The 24,086-nt window shown below is 41.0% G+C and overlaps 1 protein-coding gene across 11 annotated transcripts in view; it reads left to right on the plus strand.

Moving 5' to 3' along the window:
* The first annotated feature begins 2,807 nt into the window (after nucleotides 1-2,807).
* The window catches only part of LOC132914037 (pleckstrin homology domain-containing family G member 5-like), an 85,132-nt gene continuing 63,853 nt past the window's right edge, over nucleotides 2,808-24,086 (plus strand). Inside the window, exons 1-6 of one of the 11 annotated variants that reach the window (XM_060972805.1) lie at nucleotides 2,808-3,779; nucleotides 5,768-6,547; nucleotides 6,741-7,135; nucleotides 9,099-9,189; nucleotides 9,438-9,525; nucleotides 12,065-12,170. In XM_060972805.1, coding sequence (XP_060828788.1) covers nucleotides 6,427-6,547; nucleotides 6,741-7,135; nucleotides 9,099-9,189; nucleotides 9,438-9,525; nucleotides 12,065-12,170 — 801 coding nt within the window. In that variant the 5' untranslated portion in view covers nucleotides 2,808-3,779; nucleotides 5,768-6,426. Of the gene's footprint in view, nucleotides 3,780-4,764; nucleotides 6,548-6,740; nucleotides 7,136-9,098; nucleotides 9,190-9,437; nucleotides 9,526-12,064; nucleotides 12,171-19,584; nucleotides 20,471-24,086 lie in introns of those variants that run through there. The other 10 variants (XM_060972806.1, XM_060972807.1, XM_060972814.1 and 7 more) reach the window with 10 other exon arrangements.

Consider the following 24,086-nt stretch of genomic DNA (forward strand, 5'->3'; position numbering starts at 1 on the left):
TATATCGCTTAATTATTCGAACGAATGTGACGAATTAAAATGGCGAAAGTCTAATTTCGGGTTCAATTGTGTTGCAGAGGGTCGCGGGGTGAATTAACGGATTCGGTTAGTGGGGATGAATGTACCACCCTGTGTCAGGTGTTGTGCCACGCGGCCGGCTAGTCTCCTCAACAACACTGTAGCTTCACGGGCATTCAGGGCAATTTAGCTTTCGTGTACGCATCGAGAGTCGTAGTAAAAGCAGAACCATTAGTATAATCGTTTCTTCTTACTTTATAATTACTTAATGAAAACTATTCCATCTTAGTTATTTAAATAAACTACAGAAGAAAAAAGCAGTGTAATATTTCTATGAGATATTTATGTTATTACTAAACCACTAATCAAACGAAACATAGTACGTTGTTTGATTGTTATTTATTTTTACTACGCGATACATACAAAACATTACATCAAATATTCTGTTATTCAGATTTCAACGATAATCAATTCGCTGAGTTTCTTTCATCATTCGAACCGAAACCGAATCGAGTGCTTCGTCGATTGGTGCACACCGGAGGAATCGCAGTTTCCAGAAGACTGGACTCTAACGATCATTGTTCTGTAAGTACTCTGCCTATATATGTTGCTTACACAATTGCGTCCTTAATTAGAAAACATTGCCGACGCGTGCCAATTAATATTTTTCCACGCAATGGCAGCCAGACTGAATTATCGCGATATGAACTTAACTCTCTTCCGTGAAATGCAACGGATTTCTAAAGCAGGTTGTTGATTTAATAAAGATGCCGGTTGAATTGCGCCGGTTTCACATTCGTGCGCTGCCATTCAGACAACTGGGCACAATGCCGCTAATTCGTGCCCTTCTCTCTTTTAATGCGTCCTCGTGCTTAAAAGTAGCGTAGAAAAATTTCCTTATCGATACCAACTCTAGCGTGCTAGATCCAAAACTGGAATTCGTAGATGTCCAAACACGATCAGCCAACGTTGGAGATAGCTTTTCATATTCAATCTACCAAAGTCACGGCACACTCGAAGCATCACAAAAGAGTTTATCTATGAGAAAGATAGAGCACAACGGAATCGGTGTTGCAAAATCAGCTTGGATAGCAAGTAGAATAAATTTAGGTTAAACGTTTTATCGATTCCCGCGGACTCCTCTGGAGGAACGGCGTGTTTCATTCAGTTGAATTCATCGTTGGACACCTGAGCAAATCCTTAAGCGGCTAAGGATGTCAAGGAAACGATGAAACTCGCCTACTAGGCAGTATGCATAATTCACTAGCCCGATTTGGCATCGTGAAGAAATACCATACGCACCGGAAATCATGGAAGAGAGATACACGTACAGACCGATGGGTGAGTCGTGTGTACATGAAGCCCTGAAGAAGGACGTTCGCAAATTCGACAGCCTTAGAGTACACGTTATCGATCTGGTTACTTTCACGACCTAGGAATAGACAACTCGTATCGACATTTTCGCACGTGTGCCAAAAGATGCGTTTTAAAGTTCGCAGAACCAGCTGGATTCCTCGCACGGGTTATGCCGTGGACTTTATTACGCCTCATAATGATGCATGTATATATCTATCACGTAGGTGTTTTGCGACTTTCTCGATACTCGTAAAAGTCTGATATTGATCATTATGACACGAATATGCCAACACGAACTCGATATTACTTCAGTCGTGAACGAGAATTGACATTGATTATTATTTTCATCTTCGGAAGAAAATGTAATTTTAAGAGGCAGAGATCCTGAATTCGTACGTTATTGTCGTTTAAGCAGCACGATAAAATAAATCATGGTAAAACGTCTTGAAATGACAGTTGAGTGGCAATTAGCATGTTTTATGCAACACGTTGCATCCATGAAATATCAATCTCTACGTTTCGTGTGGTCGTAAAGCGTCGCTAGTAAAAGGCTACCTCGTTACATTCGACAGAAGTCATTTCACGGCTCTCGAATATCGAACACGCCAGCGGGTTTCGCTCCCTTCGTCAATAAAATGGCAACATGTGCTTTACGTTCGTTTTATAGCCAGGCTAGTTTCAGAACTCTTATAACGTATTTCAGACATCAACGAGCATTTCCCGCGGACATTAACGCGGTTCTGTGTCCCATCATGCTGCGATACGTCGGATATAGTGCACAAACCATCCGAATCGATTTCGTCATGAAACTAAGCCGCTTAGGAGAACCTCTCTCCATTTTTGCTAATTCATTCTCTTTACATAGATTTTTTTATCTCTGACGATAATAGATATCAGTTCTAAATGTCAACGCTATAAAAGTCGTTAGAACGGAGAATACTTCAGAACGGTAGAATAATAAACAAGCCGGCATTGTTATTTATTTTTTTATTTTTTTTTAAATTTTGATTGTCCACTTGTGGTTTAGTTCGATAAGAGACTAAAGATATAAAGGTCAAAGAGCGATCAATTTCTACGTTCACGACATTATTTTAATTCTATCAAACGATCAATTTGTCTTAAATTAATTCCACCGATACGTATAATCTTTGTTAAATTAATTTTGCAGGAACTAAATACTTAATTTTAATTAAATAATTAATGAAACTCTATGAAACTGGCCAGTTTGGCGCAATCTCAAAAGCACCACTAAGCATCATCACACGCACCAAGGTAAGAAATCACTCAAAGTTGGAAGCAAAATTTTCAAACAGCTGAGCACCACTGATACGCCACATTTTTCCTTCGACGGTTTCTTTCACGATCGCCGTTCTATCGTCGCTCTCTTTCCAGCCACGGTGTCTCCCCCACCAACTCAGGTGAGCAAAACGCTTACCTCGTCTCACCTGTTTTCTTAATTTCTTGACTACGCGCGTTTGCGATTTTCGCGCTCGCGTTACATCGAGACAGCGCGAGATCGATAGAAGTCACCGGTCTACCTGCCGCGAAATACGCGGCGGATAAACCGCGTTATCGACCTTCCTCGTTCTTGATACACTGGACAACACGTTCGAATCGTTGGTCGCGGAATACGAACTTCGATCAGCAGTTTCTTCTTATCGCGAGTTTCGTGCATCGAATCGGTTTTATCACGGCGATAACGTTTGGTGAAAATGTGCCGCGATCGATAAGCGTGCGGATTCCAACGACCACGGTACCGGACCACCTGTTTTCTAATTCTTTTGTTTACTATAGAACGCGGATTCGTCGAGGCGAATCGAATTAATCGGTTCGATCGCACTGCGTCGCGTCGTTTCAAACGCTTTAAACTGTGATTCGTGTGGAACGGAGACCGAGAACGGATTAACGAATCGTCGAATAGTTTGGAAATTAAGCATAGATTTAGTGGAAACTTATTAATCGTGTTAGATCTTCGAGATCAACGAACTGTCACGCGATCTTCTCGTCTGTGTGTGTGTGTGTGCATGCCCACGTGATTTGTTTTCCTTTTTCTTTACCATTTGTATCGTTTCTCAACCGGAAAACGTTAATCTGTGAAAATTGTAGAGAATGCGGTGAAACCTCGAATTCTGTGTGATTTACAATCACCGGTCACCGTCACGATCGCGGTTGCGATCGCGGCCGCAACTCGCGCGATTATCGTGCTATGAAATCTGTGTAAACCAGTTCCTTCGCTTGTAATTTCGTTTGTTATTCGCAAACGTATTCACTTTCGGGCCGTATCCAGTTTCATTTGATCGAGAGGTGCTATGGTTTGCTCTGCCATATTGGGACCAACTGATCATCCATTGTCCTAAGATGAAACACGCTCCGCTATTGTATAGACTTCCTTTTATAGCCACGTGGTATCGTATCTATTCAAAATCTATTATTTTCACGCCAATGAATTTTCTTATTAGATTCGTGCATTGTGACGATACAATCGTAAAAAAAAAAAATATAAAATTCGAGGAAACTAGATTATTCGAAGATATTAGAACCTGTGGCTAATTGTCACACGTGTAACGTTCATGGACGGAACTTTAAAGAATCCAATTTTGACATAACGCGGTATAATCGTTGGAAATGCTAAGCGCATATCGATAATAGTTTTTAAGTTTGCTTCCGCTAGTTTTAATCTACTGAACTTCGCGCTACCTTGAACAATCTTATCAGCGCATTCACGAACGTGGCAACGCGTTACGTGGTGCATCGATTTAACTGGTGCAAAATTTTCAACCGAGTATCGGGAACGCTCCGCGCTGATAGCAGCGAGTTTCGTGAATTTCCTCCTACTCAGCTTTAGCTATCTATTTTTAACCCACTCGCTCGTTATCGTTTCAATATCAATAAATTATAATTCCATTATAAAACGTAGTATCTTATTGAACAAAACGATTACTTCGTCGTTTATGTTTTCGTCTCTTTCTTGGAAATTATTATAGACGGCGGTGGAACACACAAATGAAAAATTGTAATACCTCTTTCAAGTCGTACGTTTCCACGTCCCGGCCTTAATCATTGTTAATTGTTGCACTTTTACGGCGCTATCGAGGCGCACCGCTCGTGACGTTTCTCGTAAGTCGACGATAATATCACGATAGTCTGTTACCTTTACGATAGCGTTAATTGCCGATGACGAAACGCGATTATGTATGTATTTGTCCGAACTATGTTTACCGAAAAAAACCCGTGAATTATTCGTTGTTCGAACGAATAATTCGTCCAGAAAATCTTACATTCGTTTCTATTGGAACGATTCGAGCCGTGGTTCGATTAATTCACGCAATTTATTTATTAATTCCACGCGGGAACTAACGCACACGCGCACACACACACACTTCTTCTCTCTCTCTCTCTCTCTCTCTCTCTTTGCCTCTTGTGGTAATTCGATGGAAGTTGTTAGTTGAAAAGTTGCAAATTTTTCTAGCTTTTTTGAAAACAGAAACATTCAAGCGCGATAACTTCGATACGGTTAATTCGCGTCGCAATGATAAGGAAGTAACGCGATAAGAAAAAACACTGATACAGTGCACTCCTGGCTGCAACGATTGCGACCATGTGATTTCTACGGAAGGATGGGGAATTCTTTGAAATCAATATTGCGGATAAGAGAAAGGGGGAACGTGTGGAACTGATATGGACAAGTATATACAAATGAGGAAAAGATAATGAGAGGATGGTTATATTTCGTTGATCAGTCGCGGATTTATTGGTAGAGAAAGAGGGTCACGAGTAATGACGTGATAGTTAATGTGACACGATTTGGTAATGGTATTTATTAATCTCAATAAAATTCTGGCTAACTCGAGCGCAAAATCAACGGCGATCGCGAGATTAATAATTGAGCTATTGGTACAATTGATAACGATATGCCGCCAGCAGCGGTTAATTAATTATAGCCTCTAATGGAACTACTTGAAAGCAAATACATAATGGGTAATAGGATCGCAAGCCACAGTATCAACATCTACAATGGATTACCCCTGACATCAATATATTCTTAATTAATCATTACCTCGCAGTTTTTAAACATTCTGCCAATCCTAATTCTACGCCGGAACTACCAAACATGATTGTAATATAAATACACGTGCTCGTATTCTTAAAAGAATTAAAATAATAATCTAACATTTTCCATAACTGATATAAATCGAACTTCGTTTCTTTTTTCATGTAGGATTTTTTTTTAAACTCGACGACTGTTTCTAGAATGAAAATCTAAATTGTATTGTGCGTAGTCATTATAAAGAATAAAATCATTAACATTTGATTTGTTAATCGGAATGTATCTTCTCAGAAGAAAAACAATTGTCTAGATGCTTTTGAACGATAGCGTAGAATCTCTTTTTAGGTCTTTAATTATCGGTAATTCCAGCGTTCAGTTTCTACTATTTCTGCTACTTGTTCGCGATTCAAGGGCGAAGAATCTCGAGAAATAGACCGACAACCAATGGTTGGAAAGAGACAGCTAACCTGAGAACAGCATTTACCACGGAAGTTCGCACATTGTTTGGCCACGATTTGTTCGATCAACGTTACTACCGGAACAATAAACGTCGTTCGCAATGGAACGATCTCTCGCTCGGTTCTGTAACAATTGCGCGATCCACGCGCGGCTATAATGCGATTCTATTGATCCGATTCACGGTCTGACGCGGCTCTGGCCAGCCGCGTGGCAGAGAAATTTGCAATAATCGGGAATCGACGAAAGCCGCTTAATTGTTCGCTCGAACGCGTGTTCGTTCTACGAGCTCGGTGTTTTATTGACGGTTCATCCGCAGTGCTTCGCGTGATTGGAGTTACACGTGAATCGGACGTTTATCTCCGTCGGGCCGACCTCGATGAAGCGCGGCCAATTTCACCTGGCCGCTGAATCCTTTTGGAAGAACGAAACGCGGCCAATTCGTCCAGCTGAGACGCGGAACAATTTTTTAATAGGACTTTGCGGCTGAAAAGGGAAGAACTCTGTTCGGTTGTACGTGTGTATGTGTGTATATCGAGTTTGGCACGATGACAACACCGAAGAAGGACGAGAAGCGGGCTTCGAAGAAGTCGAAGAACGTCAACCAGAAAATCTCGAGTTGCAAGAAGCAGGTACCCCCGAAGAACAGAGAATCGAAGGTGCAAGCAGGTACTGCGGTCTTAGACGAATTTCGCCTTCGAAGTTTTACTCCTCGATATTACGCTCTATTATCTACCTACCGAGAAATCCTTTTAGAAACTTTTTAAATCTCCAAAGTTCCCGATATTCTCTATCTTTCTCTAATATCTTATTAACCTGTGCTTGCCTGAAAGTAATTTAAAAAAATAACTCGTCGTTTCAGAGGAACCAAGAGAGGATCTATCGATCCTCGGTAGCAACGACGACGCGCAGGAGGATGAGAAGGCGGCAAGGGCGAGCGGGAGATTCGAACGGAAGTCGTTCCGTCGGAAAATCGGGTCACTGATAAGAGGCAGTGCCGCGGAGTTACCGGCTGTGATAAATCGCAGTCTGCAACCGATTAAGCGTAGTTTGAGCTTCAGCAAAGACTTGAACCGTGTGCAAGAACCCTCGAAACCTCACAGGCCGAGCAGCGTACATTGGTATAACAGTTTGGTGTCTTTGGCCGAGGATGAATGTCTGGACGAACAGGATGACAGCCCTCCGAGCAACAGCGAGGAACTATTTTCCCCGAAGGTTCAAGTTACCAGGACGCAGAGTCTCATCGATACCACTTCCGTAAGAGTCGCTATTGGTATAGATCGAGTTATCCATTGGGATCTATCGAGTTTAGCTAACCGCTAACGTCTGTCGCGTAGCTAAATTGATCGAGTTTGCAGTTGAATTAATTTGTTTTTCTTGAGGGTGATAGATTAAGGGGCGTCGCTGGATAGGATTTGCGAGGGCAAGGTATTTGTTGATGGCGATTTAGAACGGCAGATTTATTTCGTTTCATCGATCGGACAGATTCTTCAATTTAACCAACGTCGGCTTAGTTAGTTCACCCCCTCCCCGCCCCGCAATTAAGATCTAATGAGTGTTTCCATCGAATTTCAATGGGATTTTAAGCGGATTTGAAATGGAAATCGAGTCGTTGAAGAAGATGTAGCCGTGGGTGATGGGTTTGCATTCGTATTTAACGTAAAATCCAATGGGGATTTTGTGGTGAAACGTGATGAACGAAACTATGTTAGCCACGTTGCTAATTTTTAAGTTTTACCCGCGCAATCGAGTTCGATTGAAGAAACAAGAATAGGTACACAATGGAATTAATTACGGCTGGCTGGGCGAGCTACGAAAATTCTCGTCGTTGACTGATTTATATATTTATTTTATTTCTATCTCGAATGGATATTCGCTCGATTGTGATCTGCAAACTAAATTGTTTGGCACAATGGAAATTCGACAAGGCACTCGAGCTCAAGCGCTACTTTTCGTCGAATTAAATTAATATGAACATTGATTTTGAACACTTTTGATAATTAGTAGACTGTGAATGTTTATGCAAATTCGTATCTTTATAAATAGAAGGTATTTACCTCAGTCTCTAAATATTATAAAGATTATTTTACTTTGAATAATTTATATATCTTTATACATGACGCCTGTGCTTGAATTTCCAAAAAATACATAAATATCCTCAGTCTAGTAATTAATAAATATCAGATCCCAGAATCTAGCGGCCTCTTAGACACGTTTTCAATCGTTTGAACTCCTCGAAATATCTCTACTTCACTTAGTGTCATATCGAAGTACTATCCGTTCTGACGCGAACAACTCTATTTAATAGAACAATAATAATATTTTCTCGTCGCTTCGATAGGGTGTGCCCACGTCGTATCGATAAGACTTGACTTACTGGCGAGCGAGGTTAAATTAATGTCCAATGAAATATAAAGCTATCTGTCTTGGCTACAGCAAAAATTACTTTCTGTTGAAACAATAACTCATTCTTTTCTCTGACAATAATGTCGTAACCTTTTCTCCAAATGTAGAAGCAGATACATTCGAAGTAAAGATATTACTCTAAAGTATCTAGCAATATTAAAATTCGTATTAAATTCAGGTCTCGAAATCATACTTTATACGATATATTAATTAATAATTCAAATACAGTTTAAATACGAACCAACCTCGAGACTGCTCGGTATTCGTCGTAAAAATTTGATCAATAATTTTGCCTTCGCTTCGTAACCGGGCTCGAGAGTAAATATTTGCTCGATAGATTAATTCAAGATTCTCTATCCTGTTTCTCTCTTTCTCTTGCTTAATACATTTCCCTGTTAAAAGGAGAGCGACGGAATCAGTCGGGGTATCAGGGTCTTGATATCTTGATTTGCCGCATGTAATCGGGTTCGGACGTAGGAGGCGCATTAAGCGGATGAAAATATCCGCGCCGCGTCCGTACAATATGGAACTGAAAGAGATATCTTCTTCGGCCACGCTAGAAAAAGATCGTTAGGTCGATGTAAATAAAAGAGGCTTTTGAGTATCGCGGTAAATCCCGCTTGGCTCTATTCTTGTACGTAACAAGGATTTTTCGTCTTGTCCCTACCTACCATCTCCTATCGAGATAGCTAGATGAACTTGCCGGAAACGATGTTCTCAGAAACCTCCTCGATTGTACATCTTTCGGGGCTCTCTTAATTTTCATGTGCGTTCGAGCGTCTCGATCCGATGTAAAAGAAATTGCATCTTCCAGCAGACTAGAAGTACGAGAAGACGAGTGAGCGAGGCACTGAGTCGAACAGCCCCTTACGGACGACACAGCGACCATTATGACTCTACTATAGGTAATTTGAATTTTTCTTATTCCATTTGGATTCGTGGAAATTATCAAAGAATCCGATTACCAATTGGAAATAACATTAAAGACAATAATTGCATCCGCGATAGGATCTGGAATGGATCTTTTTATCTCGCACAATTATTTGGTTAATTTTCCTTTCTAATCAGCTTCGCGAAGAATTAGGTATCGTTTAAATTTTTCTTATTGTGAAACGCAGTCGTGATTGAAAGTTTCCGTATTCTTTCTTTTCAGATTTAAGTAATCCGCCCTGGGAGGCCAGTAGTCTCCCTGTTCTGACGCACACCGCCACGGATGAGAGCTACAACGAGCGAATATTCCCGTAAGTAATGCAAGATTTACCATTTTATTGAATCTTGACCGGGTAAAAGAGATGGCGAGAAATAACAAAATTTTTCAACTTCTCCCCCAACGGATATAAGAATGAAAGGAAGAAGAGGTTGCTCTCGAAGAAAGTTGGATCGAGTTAAGTTCTCGAACTGTTAGTCTTTGTTGTTTTTTTTTAATTGAAGAAACTACTATGATCGTATTAGTCCCCAGGCGGAATGGCCTTCTGTTATCAACAACTAACAGTTAATTAAAGTCGCTTTTCCTAACGTGGCGGCGAGATGCGACCCTTTTGTTTAAAGAAAGCTGAGTAAATTGCACCTCGAAACGGCTTGATGTACGAAGTTGAGATCTCGTAACTCGTGTCTCGACATCAGAGACTTGACTTTCCCCCACGTGAATCACTTGGAAAATGCAGAAGATTGCTGCCTCGCCTTAAACCATTAATTCCAAAGGAGACGCTTTTACCGATAAGAAACAGGGACAGCTTTGAAGCCACTTCCTGCCGATCGATAGCACGACGAAAAAGAAACCTTAAATCAATCTAGCGACGTATCAACGCCAAGAGTGAGACGATCTTGTCTAACATCTTGTAACATCTAAGAATTGTTTCGAAAGTAGGAGAACTCCTAGAAAAGAAACCTAACAAGCCTCTGTAATGTGTCTTCAGCCAGCACCGATACTCGTTGCTCCTTTCCACTGGGCTTTGTTTCAAGATACATGACTTTCTTCTATTCTCCTGCTTCTCCTCCCTCCTACCCTCCGCCAGCGAACGAAAAAGTCATTCGTTACCACTTCGAATCACCTTGTACTACAAAAGCATAAGTTTACGTGCCACGTACGTAATTGGTTCGACCCAGTTGCTAACAATCCCGAGAAGTACCCGGGCCGCACTAGCCCTGAGCAATTCCGGTTATTCTTTCTCGTGGATGGAAACGAAAGGAATGCGGTACACGATGAGATCCCTCTCTTCTACCCTTCCTCTTCCTCTTCCTCTTCCTCTCGCTCTTTTCCTCTATTTTCCCCCCTAAAAACAACTAGGTTAAGAACAATGAATTTCAACGGAGATGCGATAAAACATTTTGCAGGTTGCAGTCATCCCTATCTTCAAGAAAGAAAGAGGAAACAGAGACAGAACCAAAGGAAGGATTTCGATATTAAATGTATTAATGCACAAAGACAGATAGCGAGGTCAGAGATCATAACTGCTCTGATAAATCCTCGAGGGAGTCAAAAGTCTCGGTACATGACAGGAAGCCAGAGCAACATGCCACTTCGTTTCTTTTGTCTCCGGACAGAAGAATGATACGGGTCTGACTGGTGTTGTACTCTTGGCATACGTGAGATCCGACTATAGTTAATTTTCCTTGAAAGGATACGGAAGGAAATGCATGCGGAAGGAAACGTTCTCCCAATCTCGGTAATGCCTACGCAGCGGCCCACACAGGAACGCACACATAGCCATCGAAGGTTCGAGCTCAGCAGGAATAGAACGCGGAGCAAGGCAAAGAGGTTTTAATCAGTGCTGGACTGTTTCGAGGAGAGTATAGTAAAGGGAATATACGAGGAGCGAATCTTAACGCGAGTTCCTGAAATTCGCAGCAAACGCATCGACGAGCGAACAGAAAGGATGCACATGATGAAAAAGATACAGAGTCTTCTGTTTCGCCTAGCTCGGCGGCATTTATCTCACGGCAAGATTAAAACACTCAGAGAAGGTTAAATAGAAAGTATCAGTGAGATTATTTTCTTGGAGCTGCGTGTAGCCGAGGAACCTGTCTCTATTTGCATTCCTTTCTCTCACGATGTTCGGTTCGATCGTAACGAGATTAAAATTAATTGCCGAGCTTCATGAATGAAAGATAACAGAGTTCGCTTTTTTTCATTCTTTTTTCTTCTAATTCTATGGTAGAAGGTATATAGAGTGAGCGACTCCGCGCTCATCCTTTTTCCCTTTTATTTCAACGGGTTGATCGATATGGAATCAATCTTTATCGACACGCGTAGCACCGGTCTGTTACACTGGGAACTGTGCTGAAAATCTTGCGCTGGAATTTGCAAAATTCCCCCGGAATCGAGAGCGATATGATACAAGACGAGCCGGTCATTAATCACACGCGAAGTTCATCAGCGAACACGTGACAATATCGAAAACCATTTCATTTTCAATTTATCCACCGTCATCCATTATACAGCGTGCGGATGATTCTTAAAACGAAAAATCGCTTTCAATTGAAATGATGAATTGCACGGATCCCCGTCGTGATGAATTACCGTGGAAAGTTCCTTAATGAGGGAACAAAAATAAAATTCCTTTCAATGGTTAATTAAAGCAATCTGTAAATTATTCCTGGATGACGATTCCTTTGTTCCTCGTCCATTGTAATCCAATCTGTCGTACAAAACAAAATAGGAACGTGATTTATTTTCAGCAAATCGACACATCCGCGGATTTATTTTAGGAATTTTCCCTCGTATTTATAGAACACCCTTGCTGAATGGTGTATATTTAACCAGTCAACTTTTTGTTTCAGTCTTAAAAAGGAGCAACAGGTCAGACGCGAATGGAGGAGCCTGAAAACAACTGGCCGAAATTTGTCTCTCCTAGATGTCGACCAATCCCCCGCGCAGCTTCATTCGGTAAGTGTCCAACAAACAGTTTAATTAGTTTAACGCTTTCTCAAACTCGCCTGAGCTTGTGTGTAGTTCTACTTGCTTTATCCCCTGAATCGGACCGTATGTTATCGCACCGTCAGAGTAGGTTTCTAAACTATTAATCACACGGCTAACAAGGAATTTCTTTTCCTCTAACATCGTACTGATATGATATGTTCTGTCACAGAATGCTTCGTCATGTTCTAGATGAGATATAATTACTTTCAGCTTTCCAAGCTATTTCATAGTTTCTAAAAGAAAAAGTTCAATTTGAAAACCATATCATTACGTTGTAATACTGTTTTCTTGAAAATGTTATTCTATACTTTTCACTTAGTTTCGCGTGTGAATAATAAACGTCAGCTGGTTATCTATTTGTATCCAGTCGACGATCGGCCAAATATATATATTATACCGAAATGTTCAAATCCGATTTTATCGAAAACGAAGCGCCACACGAACAAATTTCATTCTACACTTTTTATTTACTTATTCACGCGGAATCAGCCAGTTATCGAGCGTGCCAGTTATCGATTGCTAGCACAAACTGTATAAAGTGAATTCGAAGCCGAAATGAAAAATAAAATTAACGCGTGACGAGCGGCATCAAACATCGTTCAAAGTAGACGTCGCATGCGCAATTAAAGCTACTGGGAAAGTTGATAACCGGCGTAGTTTAACAACGATACAAACGAGTGCATAAACTTCGCGTCTTCGTTAAACAACGACTTTACGGTGTTCGATATCTTCGTTAATTAATAGCGGAATAATCGCAGAAAGTGTTGCATAACTGTGCAATACTATAGCACTCACCCCGTAATCTTCTCACATAGAAGAAGATCTTTCTAAGGATATTCGATGGCGGAACTTTCTCCATAATTAATACTCAAAGGATTTTCGCGTCGATTCCCCGGACACGATACGCGGAGGAGGAGATCGGCTTTGAAACGTTTGCGGTAGATTCCTGCAAGGTCCTCCTATGCTTTTGACTGGCGCAGCACGTCTACTCGGCGAACAATCCCCGTTTTCGTGCGGAAAGAACTACAAAAAAGTCTCTGCCAGAGGCATCGGCTCTCTGTGCACCGCCTTTGAGATTCAGCCAAAGATACGTCTTTCTCCAGCACGCCTATCTCTCTATTAAGCGATCCTGAATCGACGCTGGCTGCTTATTATTCGCGATAATTGAGATTCGACGTGGTTGTTCGCGATCGTCAAAAGTGAGACTTGACAAAAGGGAAAGAGCATTCGCGTAGATGTCACTCGGGATTCCCTTTGAGCTTGTTTCAGAACGTTACGAAATATGAAGCAAGGTATTCTTCGAGGCATTGATAATGGCTCCACGTGCTTCCTTTTCAACGTTTATCACCACGAAACGTAAAGGACACGTCGTAACTCTTTGATACTGCGGTTTCCATTTCGTGCTCGTGACAATTTACAATAGAAAACGTCCAAACGATGACGTTTGTTTGCACAGCCGCAGAGGCTTCCGAGAATATGAGATACTCTAATCTTCGTCATCTTTATCCACGTTCTACTAAACGATACTTAGGTTTCCAAGAATAAGGCGCGAGTATCCACCGCGGTAACTCGGCAAAATTGAAACTGAAATCTGCGTGTAACACCGGTAATAGCCTCTTTTGCCGACCGGCGAAATTAATCACGCTCTTAATTAGAGGAAAATGGACATAGTAATTGATAAAGCTGCCATAGCGAGATCAATTACTCCCGCCTTCGTGTGCTTACGGTCCTTGAAAAAAAATGAGCTTCGCGAATATTCCAGCAAGGAAAAACGGTAAAGATGGATCTAAAAGTGCGAATCGACGAACATCGAATCTGATATGTCCGCCAAGGACGAAGACGTCGGTCTTGAATTTTGATTCGCGATACGAATCGTACGACGCTGGTTTATTGTTTCGAATTGCGATCGTGTGGACCCTCTCGTACTCGCTCTAAAATCCACGGCAATCGTGTCGATTTTACCGTTTTTTGAATGATGCTTCACAGGGTAAATACGAACGAACACAGGGTCGTTAAATTCGTCGAAACACGGTCGCATGAAAAGCTCGTCTTCCCGTCTTTCCTCTCATCTTTTTCGCCTCTTCTTTTTTCGGGTCGGATGAGTAAGGAGCGGATAGGACCTGGACAATGAGGAACACGAATCGATGATGGAATTAATGGGCGTTCTCCTTTAATACGAAACTCTCGTCTCCGTTTCATCTGGCGCCTCTTATTCGCGAATTTCTGACAGCTTCCCACGACCGATCCAAAGCAGAGAAGCGTTGCGCTACATTGTCACATCATGATTTCTCTCTTTCTCTGTCTTTCTCTTTCTCCCTGTTTCTCGGTCCTTATCCTTTGTCCTCGCTTTCCTTTTCTCCTCTGTTTCGCTTTCTTCGTCTCTTTTTATCTCGTCCCATTCTTGTCTGTTTCATTCGCACTCATTCCACTGATTTCATTTGCCCAGCAGGACGATTCAATCTGCTCACCGTTCTGTATTACTTATCGCGGTTCTCGATTCCCGTTGAATCGAGCGGCGTCCTCGCGTCGACGAGGCGACCGTCGATCATGGACGATGTAACGCAACGTTTCGCCTCGTTGTCCACGAATCGAGAAAAAACTCTCCGGCGTTGTACGTTGCCACGGCGGCGTCGATTTAGCGCGAAATTTTTAATCAACCGCAGTGTGGTACGCGACTTTCAACGGAGATTCATACGATCGATCCGTTCGACGAGGAAAGAGCGCAAAGAGCAGTTGTTCCGGCGCGAATTATAGCGCGGCAAATTCACAGCTGCGAGTTTCCGTTAAATCTCGGTGAAATTGTTGCCCGGAGCACTCGTATCGAAGGACATAAATTAAAATGAATTCACATGGAATTGGTTACACTTCGCTTCACGATTGTGGCTTTAGAAGAAAGAGAATGAAAAGGAACGTTGGCAGCCAATGTAGGTCAGCAAATGCGCTGCAGGCTCGGGTATTTTTTATTTATTAAAGCCTAGAAAATTGGATTGACTTTAAGTCGGTTCCTTCATTAGGATTAGCCTGTGTATCGTGCAGGACGGAAATTAATAAAATCAAAGTAACTGTTGCTGGCCCTTCGTCTGGAAGTTTTAATGAACGGTTAATTCACTCGCCGTCCATCGGTGATTTTTTCAAGCGGCTCGAGTTTTTAATTAAAAAATTCGCCCGAAATCCGTCCCGATGACCAGTCGAAGTTTAACGAAGTTGTATTCCCGTATCTTGATGAAATAAGTTTTCAGCGCGAGCTATCTACCGGTGACGTATACGAATACGAGAAAAGGGAGAAAAAAAAAGATCCGATGAAGATACCGGCGAAAGTTTTAACGAACGACGATTTTTTCTCTGAACTGTACACGGTATTCGAAAGGATATCGCGGTGCCTGAACTTTGGTGTGATATCGAGATCAATCGATATTCCAGTGGCGATGCACGTTTATGATTTTTCCGAGTAATTCAGTATGGAGGTTCGATTGACCCCGCAGCATCTCCGGCTCGCAATCGATCGCAGCCGTATAACTCTTTACCGCGATGTTCCATCAGACTTATGGTTGCACGTGGCTGATATCGATCCTAGAAAAAATGGTGCAAATAATGAAACGTCAAATGCAATACGATTGCTCGTTGAAAGAACGAGAGAAAAAAAGACCGTCATAAAATAACTTAGTTCATCCAAGTGTTTTTGTCACTTTTATCGTATGTATTTTCATTGCTTTCCGTGTAAACAGCTGATATTCATAAACAGTTTCATCAGGTTTGAATATTCATGCATTAGCTTCCGTGTTTGATAATTTGGAAATTTAAGAGCGTTTCGGCTGTTATGCAAAGATACCGCGAATAAACTATTCGTGTAAATAGACTAATATCAATTTTGGTTAATTACGTAGAATAACGATATGGTAAATATAGTATTCTCTTCCGTGCGTTGTAATATTACGTACGATGTAATAATAGAATATACCTAGGCTTCTGATTTAACATGATGCACACAATGGCTTATTTTAATCTATGCACGGGTATACGTCAGGAGAATTAAAAAAAGGAACAGCCTTTCTTGAATAACACGTGATATTTAAATATCTCAATTTTCAGCTTTCATCGTATAAAAACTTTGGTGCGGCCATTTTTTCTCACTAACCTTGGAATGCCCTTTTCGCCATCCAGGCTATCGATTTTTTGCGCGCGAAATTCTGCTGACCTCCTCTAGCCCGCGTCTGCCAAATTTTTTTCATATAATCTTCCTTCCTGCCGTGTATTTACTATTTTCGTATATTTTACACAAACCGGTGTGAAAGTAAAGCAACGATAATATATTTAGATTATTCGAGAATTTCTATAAATGGTGGATATTTTAGACTCGTGAAAAATGCAACAGAGATAGGTACGAAGAAGATTCCAAAAAATACGCAAAGAATCATTGTATATTATGTTTATGAATTACATTTACCTCTAAACACCTGCTCAAACTTCAAATACTGTCATGTAGGTATGTTTTACCCATCAAGACTCTTTAATGTACGAATTACATTGAAGAAATCGTAGAAGTAGAAACTATAACGCCTCCGTTCCAGGAATTCTTCTGATACTGACAATTTCTACAAATTTGAAACGATGGAACCAGATATAATTGGAAATACAAACTACACGAAATTGGAATATTGCTTAACACCAATCTAATATTATTCGACATTGAAATAATTCATTTTAATGGCAAGATCAAACAAAATTTTCTCCAGCTGGGAATAATGATTCACTAAACGACGATTCCTAAGGCTGAAAGAAAGTTCGAATGGCATAGAGGAACGCAAAGAATTCAAATACTTTCAGCGAACTTGAAAATGTTCGGTCGTGCTACTTTTGCCTGATCCTGTACAATATCCGGCAGAAAAATCCTAAATACTACGTGCAGTACTTCGAGCGAACACTTATCCGCTGTGTGGCTGGTCCCTGAAGCGAAGCAAAGTATCGTAGTATCGCGCGTAATTAAATGTCCCGGGTTCCCCGGAGTGTTCCGTCGGGTAAGCGCATTAAAGCGTGGCCCGGGCCGTGCTACCTTCTTCCATTTCTCTGTGTTTTCGAAAACTGCCTCGTTCCACAGGGTGGTCGCGTTAAGTGAGAAAGATGAGGGCGGGAAGAAAAGTAAGATCTATAGGTCGGAAGGGAAGTCCAATCGCTCTGGAACGGCGAACTGGGAATGAGATGTGCTGCGAAAAGGGGGTAGAATACGTTGCTTTTTTCCCTACACGCTTTTCTCTTATTTCCTCGTTGATTTCTTTAGTTGCTATCGCGGAAATCGAGTATCGAACAGTGGTATGCACTCATGTTCCCCGCTGGCTCAAACCTTCAACACTTTTTCTAATTCGCGCCTTTTCACCCGCGATGCTTTCACGTTACCTTTGCCTCCCCAGGCTTCCAGTGTACAGGTTATCCTGGCAATAGACATATAGTCGGGAAGAAGGCAGTTGGTAGAAAATATAGAATAAAGTTTTTCCAAGCGACGACTCGTTTTCGAGGAGGTCGAGTTGGAAAATTTGGTCAAGTATTCTTGAAATTCGTTGATTAAGGATTAGAGATAGGCGCGAGTCCGACAAGATGTTACGCTACGTGCGAAAATAAATGGAAAGTGTAGAATAAATTTCGTTCGCAAAACGTTCCATCGCCGAGGAAAGAGTAAAATTTGAAAATTTCTCATGTGGGTGTATGTAAGTCAATTCTTGGTTGAACATGTTCGAACTTTACGATAGTTCAAACTATTTTCTTGAGAAAGAAGCCTTAAACAGGAAAACAATTTTTCTAACTCGTTTTCTTAAAAAACGGGACGCCTGGTGAAAAACTTGCGTTTCATATTTTCGATTTATTTTTCCACGTAGAACCACCCTCTTGTCGATTGTACCACGATTATTGGATACACCTGTATATTCACGTGTGTTTGCAATGTATTTTCGTTTCCCTTGCGAAAATGGTTTCGTGAAAGCTCTCCCTGCCTGATGCGTTTAAAGTATCGCGATAGCAAGGGTGGGTGAATGTAATATAAGACAACTACGATGTGGTGGAATTTTTTGGAAAATCGTTGCTCGACAGAGATTCGAGCACACGGATTAACAGATTTTCCCTGGCAAGAAGTTTCTTCAAACTTGACGTTTAATGAACGAGATATGAACAGCTCGTGATCGTTACTTTGCATTGCAGATTAAGTATCGATCATCGGACTATCAGATTCATCGGACAATCATTCTTCTGTGATCTTGAAACGGCATAATGTTAACGATAGTATGTACGAAAACCGTGGCGCGTTGTACATTAGTATGTCTGTAAAAGTAGAAAGTAACAAATTGTATTTTTTGTTGGTTCGTGAAAGATGGTGATCCTTATGCATCAAGGCGTCACAATTAGGTAAAATTAAAAAAAAGAAGGTTCGTACTCTTTAGAAAAATCCTGGCTGGAAGCGTCTTAATTAGAGGAGCCTCGGTTAAAATAGAGCGTCTAGCAATTAACATAACTTATCCCAACCAGCATTCGCACATATATTCACAAGCGAATCTTCTCATCCGAAACCTGTTTTTAAAATATAGAAGATGTCCGTTAGGTGGCTGCATATGAAATTTCGTTTCTCTGAAAGATGAGTTTCAACGTTGATGGGCCAATATCATTAAGATCTATTAAATTAATTTGTTCTAAAATCTTGGTCTACTTTGTTTCACCACAGTTAGCAATCACGTTAAAGGAACAAGAATTTGCTATAAATTACGTATATAAAGTGTTGACAAGAATTATAGTAAAAATGTGAAAAACCTAAATCTGTTAAAAAATATTTATATTCAAAAGGTTGCTCTCTCGAAGAATATCGATATCACAAGCATTGGTTACAATATTTAATATTCGATTCTATATTCCACACGCGCATTCCTTTTTCACGAAATATCCTGAATTTGCCATCTATCGCTAAAAAGCTTGTATCTTCCAATCGAATAAGTTATTCCTCTCTCAACTACTAACGCTGATTGATACTAACCATACTATATAGAAGTACATTACCTTTTGATGATTAAATAACGTCAGAACCAGAAAACCAGCGAGACTATACTTATCACATTTTCCTCCCGTAATCTTCATATGCACCAAACGCATGTACGCTCGTTCAAATTCTCTGAAAGCTTCAACGCGCGATAAAGGTTGAAAGGAAAACGATTTCGACGAAGCTCGGACTATTCTGCTTCCAGCTTCTCACCCCTTAAAAAACATTCGCTCGACGAGCAGAGAGATCGTCCTGTACGACCTCTCCTCTTCACGCAGGCAATTTCTACGTTTCTTCGTTCGCTTGTGTCAAACCTCGAAGAAGAGGGAAAGAAGAGTTGTCAAGACGAAGAAGAAGCTACGTAAGCGAGGGGAGAAGAGCAGTGGGAAGCGTGACAAGGGTGGGAGCGAGCGTAGGGATGGAGGTGGCGTTCGATGTCCGCGCAGTTTCGAGCCATCCCCGTCCGGAGAGAATCGGCATGGGGGTGGGTCGAGTTCGAAATGACGGAGAACGGATTTTCCGTCTAGTAGAACGCGCGACCTCAGCCCGGTAAGATCGACGCCGCCCTCGCCCCCGAGACAACACGAGACGCGGTGAAACAAACCGACGAACGAACGCGACCACGATTCCGCTTAGAGCTGGAACGCTGCCGACACCCTTCGCCAGCGTTGTATCTTTATTTTTGGGCTATCGAAGGTGCAGAGTAATTTTCTCTCTGTTCCGAATCTTGGCAAATATAAGAAACACGGTTCGATGGTCAGGAAGAAGAATTGAAATTGTAAAGTAATAAAAGAAAGCAGAAGATCATCGTATGAATAGAGAAAAAGATATCGATTGATCAAAGATCATTGAAATTTAAAGAGAGACACTACGATTCTATATTTGATTTTCGCGATCGCCACGCTGGAAATGAACAGGATCGCCTGGTGCGCGAACACTGACGGAGGTTGATTCGCAATCGAGGCAGAGGCAGGATCAAAAGAAATAGCTCGGTGTCCCGAGATGAGAAGGAAACGTATGAAAAGATTCGAAGAAACGCGCGCAACCAGAACACGTAGGATGTCGGACTGATTGGCCATAGGGGAAGAGAGAAGGGACCGGAAGTGTGACGCAAAGTCTGAAACTCCAGAGAAGGGCCGCTTGTACTCGCTGCTGGGCGGAAATTTCGATCGTAACTGAGAGACCGACACGGTATCGGTTTTATGTTGGAGATCGCGCCACGTTTCCGTAACGGCGTCGTCGATGAGATTCGAAGGTAACGTTGCTGCATTTTGCCTGTACCGATACGTAGGAATTTAACCACGGAAAATCGAGTCTCTCGTAGAGAACGTTACCGAAATATACTATATGCGACGCGCGTACGTCGAGCTTATCCTCTTTTAAGAACGCTATGGCGAGTTTAAACGCACCATTTAATAAAGTAAACAGGCAAGCAATTGCACAGGAAAGCTTTCTTTCCTTTCTATCGTATTGTATTACAAAACATCTAGAATAAAATCACGACTGCTACGCGATACTGATCTTCGTTTTAACTTTTCCATTTTTGTTCGAAGAAAATAATGAATTATTTTCATTTCGGAATGCAATAGATAGAGGGGTACCGGACAGAGTATAAAAGAGTATCGAGCAAGCTACGTTTTGTAATTTCCGTTAGAGTATTTTATTTCCCAAACGCGATCGAACCTTCCTCTTATCACGATTTTATGTATAGGAATCAGACGTTCTCAATGCTCCACTAGAATCCATCGTTCCCCATCGGAGATTGGTAGAACGCGATTTCCATAGCGTCGAACGATGGTCAGCCGTTTGTTCGAAAAATATCTACGATATTTGCAGAAATAAAACCTTTAGGTACGCGTAATCGCTAGTAGTCGGTTATCAGACGACAAACAGTTCTGTTTTTCGCCAGGCTACGGAAACGTTTTGTTGTATATATATACATACAAGAATTTAAAGTTGTAGAAAAGTTCTCGGGGAATCTATACTTGATACGTTAACTTCCGTCTTTTCTGTTCAACGATTAAAAAGAAATTTCTTTTCGGGCGTTGCCGGGATGAGCATAGGAAATTTAATCGAAAATTCATATGGAAGTTCGGTTCGAACGTTGAAGCCGCGAACGAAACTACGAATAAACGAGAAACGTAATTGAAAAATTTCTCGTCTACTTATTCGCGGATTTACACAACACGGTAAACAGGCGGGGGATGTCCAGAAGAAATCACATTAACGCCCCAGCTAGAATTACAGGATTCGTCTGGTAAACATTTGTCTTGCAAATTACCTTGTTGATGATTCAAATTCAATTCATAAGTTCTAACCAACCTCGTTTCGTCGAAATCGTAAACTCGTCAGAGTACTTGTATGCATTAGCGCGCCACGCTGAAACCGTCCGCGGAACAACGAATCCGCGAAAAGCGGAAAGTTGCCTCAGGACAAAATGAGAAACCTCGATCTAATCGACTTACGAGCGATTTACTTTTGCAATCTATGAATAATTTCACGATAAAGTAACAAGTTAGTCCACGATGTAGATAAAACTTGGGAATTCTGTGAAAATGAAGAAAGTAATTACATTTTTAATTAAATTAATTACATTAGCTTTGCAACCTCGGCAAGGTCGAACCTTTTTCCCGACCTAATCGCATAATCGATCTCCGAGATGAAGTTCGATAGAAACCTTGAATCTTATCTTATATTGGGATTCAAGGAAGGTATAATTACTTTGAATTCATCGAACACAATTTTATAGATTGATTGTTGAACTGGTAGGGTGATTTTTATTCTTTTAATTGAATAGGTCTCGATTTCATCGCGTTTGAGTGAACGCTAAGAGCCTCGAATCATTACGGAGAATTATTAAGTCGATCTACGTCTGACGTCGGTTCTTCGAAGATCGGAGACGTTCTATTCCACGTAGATAATTTTTTAACGTACAAGATATATTGAAAGAAATTATAAATGAAGAAACTATGATATCTTCGTTCTAAGAATTTTTTAATTCCGAAACGGCCAATTCTCCTTAACTCGAAATAACGAAACCAATTAACCATTGAAAAAATATAGCGAATGAGAGCTACGTTCAATTAAAATATAATTTGACAAAACGATATTTCGTCAACGCAATATGCATCAACCTAATACTAATGAAACGAACATACTCGTTCATTTTAATGCCAAGATCAAACAAAATTTTCATCGGCAGAGAAAAAATAATAGTTCACAGATCATAAGGCTGAAAGTAATAGCAAGATGGAAAAATGATTCGCGAAAATTGCATGCAGCTGCGTTATCCGGACAATTAAGCACGCGCCGAGAAAGACGAAACGAACGTACACCACGTGCACCGCGGTTCCGCGTTGTGCATAAAGCGGCGTTTACAAAGGAGCTAGAGAAGAAGGTTCGTGCATACATTAGCAGCCTATCACAGCGAAACACCGCTTCGATCGAACCGTGCTATTGACCACGGGACTTGAAAAGCCGCCGTCCATTCGTTCTATCGTTCGATCGGCCGAATGTACAGTTCGACAACCGTTTTGTGCCATATCAATTTTCGACGAATCGTTCGCGCCACTCCTTGCGAAGCTCTCGTTTCATCGGCAGCCCGCTGTCTGCTATCCGACTAATCGATAACGTCGGTGACACTGTCATTTTCTCGTTTTTTCGTGACACGACCACCGCTCTCTACGAAGAAAAGCGTCGCCGGATGTGTGTTCGTTTGCAGAGATACGAGATTCGAGGCCGGTTCTGGCGTTTGTTTCGAAACGCGCGGAATGTAATCCCCGGTGCAGCTTTTTTAGATTGAACGAAATACCGTCGCGATCGATGGGATCGCGACATCCCGCGAAACCAAGTCACCAGAAGCTCTGCCGTCCGACGAAGGATCACCACTCGGTGGAACGCTGTTTTTTCAGTTGTGTAATCTCCTGGCGAATCGATATTTTGTTTCAAGCTTTAGGTAATTCCAGAGAGACGCTGAAAATTTGCAAATACAATAGTTACGGTTTTGTTTTTATCGGTGGAATTTTGTTGGATGACCGGTAGTAATTGAAATTCCTTCTCACACCGCTGTTCAACACGAATCGAAGTATGATGCATTCGCAAGCGCTTCAGTATCGCGTGAAAATTCGTTTGAACACACGAACGTTCCGAGCGATCTAAAATATCTTTAAATAAATCCGAAGGCTAATAATTTCGCAAATTTTGCGAAATATCTCGATCCAGACCGATAATTATTGACATGCAACCACAATTACACGCCGGATGTGGTAACTTTGCTAATTATCACAGATTACAGATTATTAAACGAAATTGTAATTTGAGCAACTCGTTTAATAGTTACCGATCCTGATGAATTTCCCAATGGTGCGCATTAACGAGCCAAACGTGGTAAGACGACATCATTGGGAACGTTTTTCAAATCCATCGAGATGAATAATTAACTTAATCTAATTAACCTAATTGGACAGTAATATATTTTATTATTCCCTGTATGTCAAGACTTGTCGATTAAAAAAATAGATTCTATGAAGTTTGACAATTACAAATTTTAATATCATCGGTGTACATTAGCTTTGAAAAATTAATTTAATCTCGTCATAATGTTCTATATATACGTTGTAAAGTATAAAGTAACGTTGTAGTTACATTATATTTTATCATACGCTTGAACGATGATGTACGTCATTAATCAACCATCTTTGTAAAAGTATTAAAACTTCAAACACGAAGACAATAAAGGTCAGCCTCAAATTACAACAAGAATTAAAAGTGTTAATGGAATTCTTGAATTTCACGACAATGCCGACGATCGTTAAACAGAATTAACAAGAATAATAACCCGAGTCCAAGAGCAACTGCTAATTAATAAAATA

The sequence above is a fragment of the Bombus pascuorum genome, chromosome 14 (genome assembly GCF_905332965.1).
Source record: "Bombus pascuorum chromosome 14, iyBomPasc1.1, whole genome shotgun sequence".
Classification (NCBI taxonomy): Eukaryota; Metazoa; Arthropoda; class Insecta; order Hymenoptera; family Apidae; genus Bombus; species Bombus pascuorum.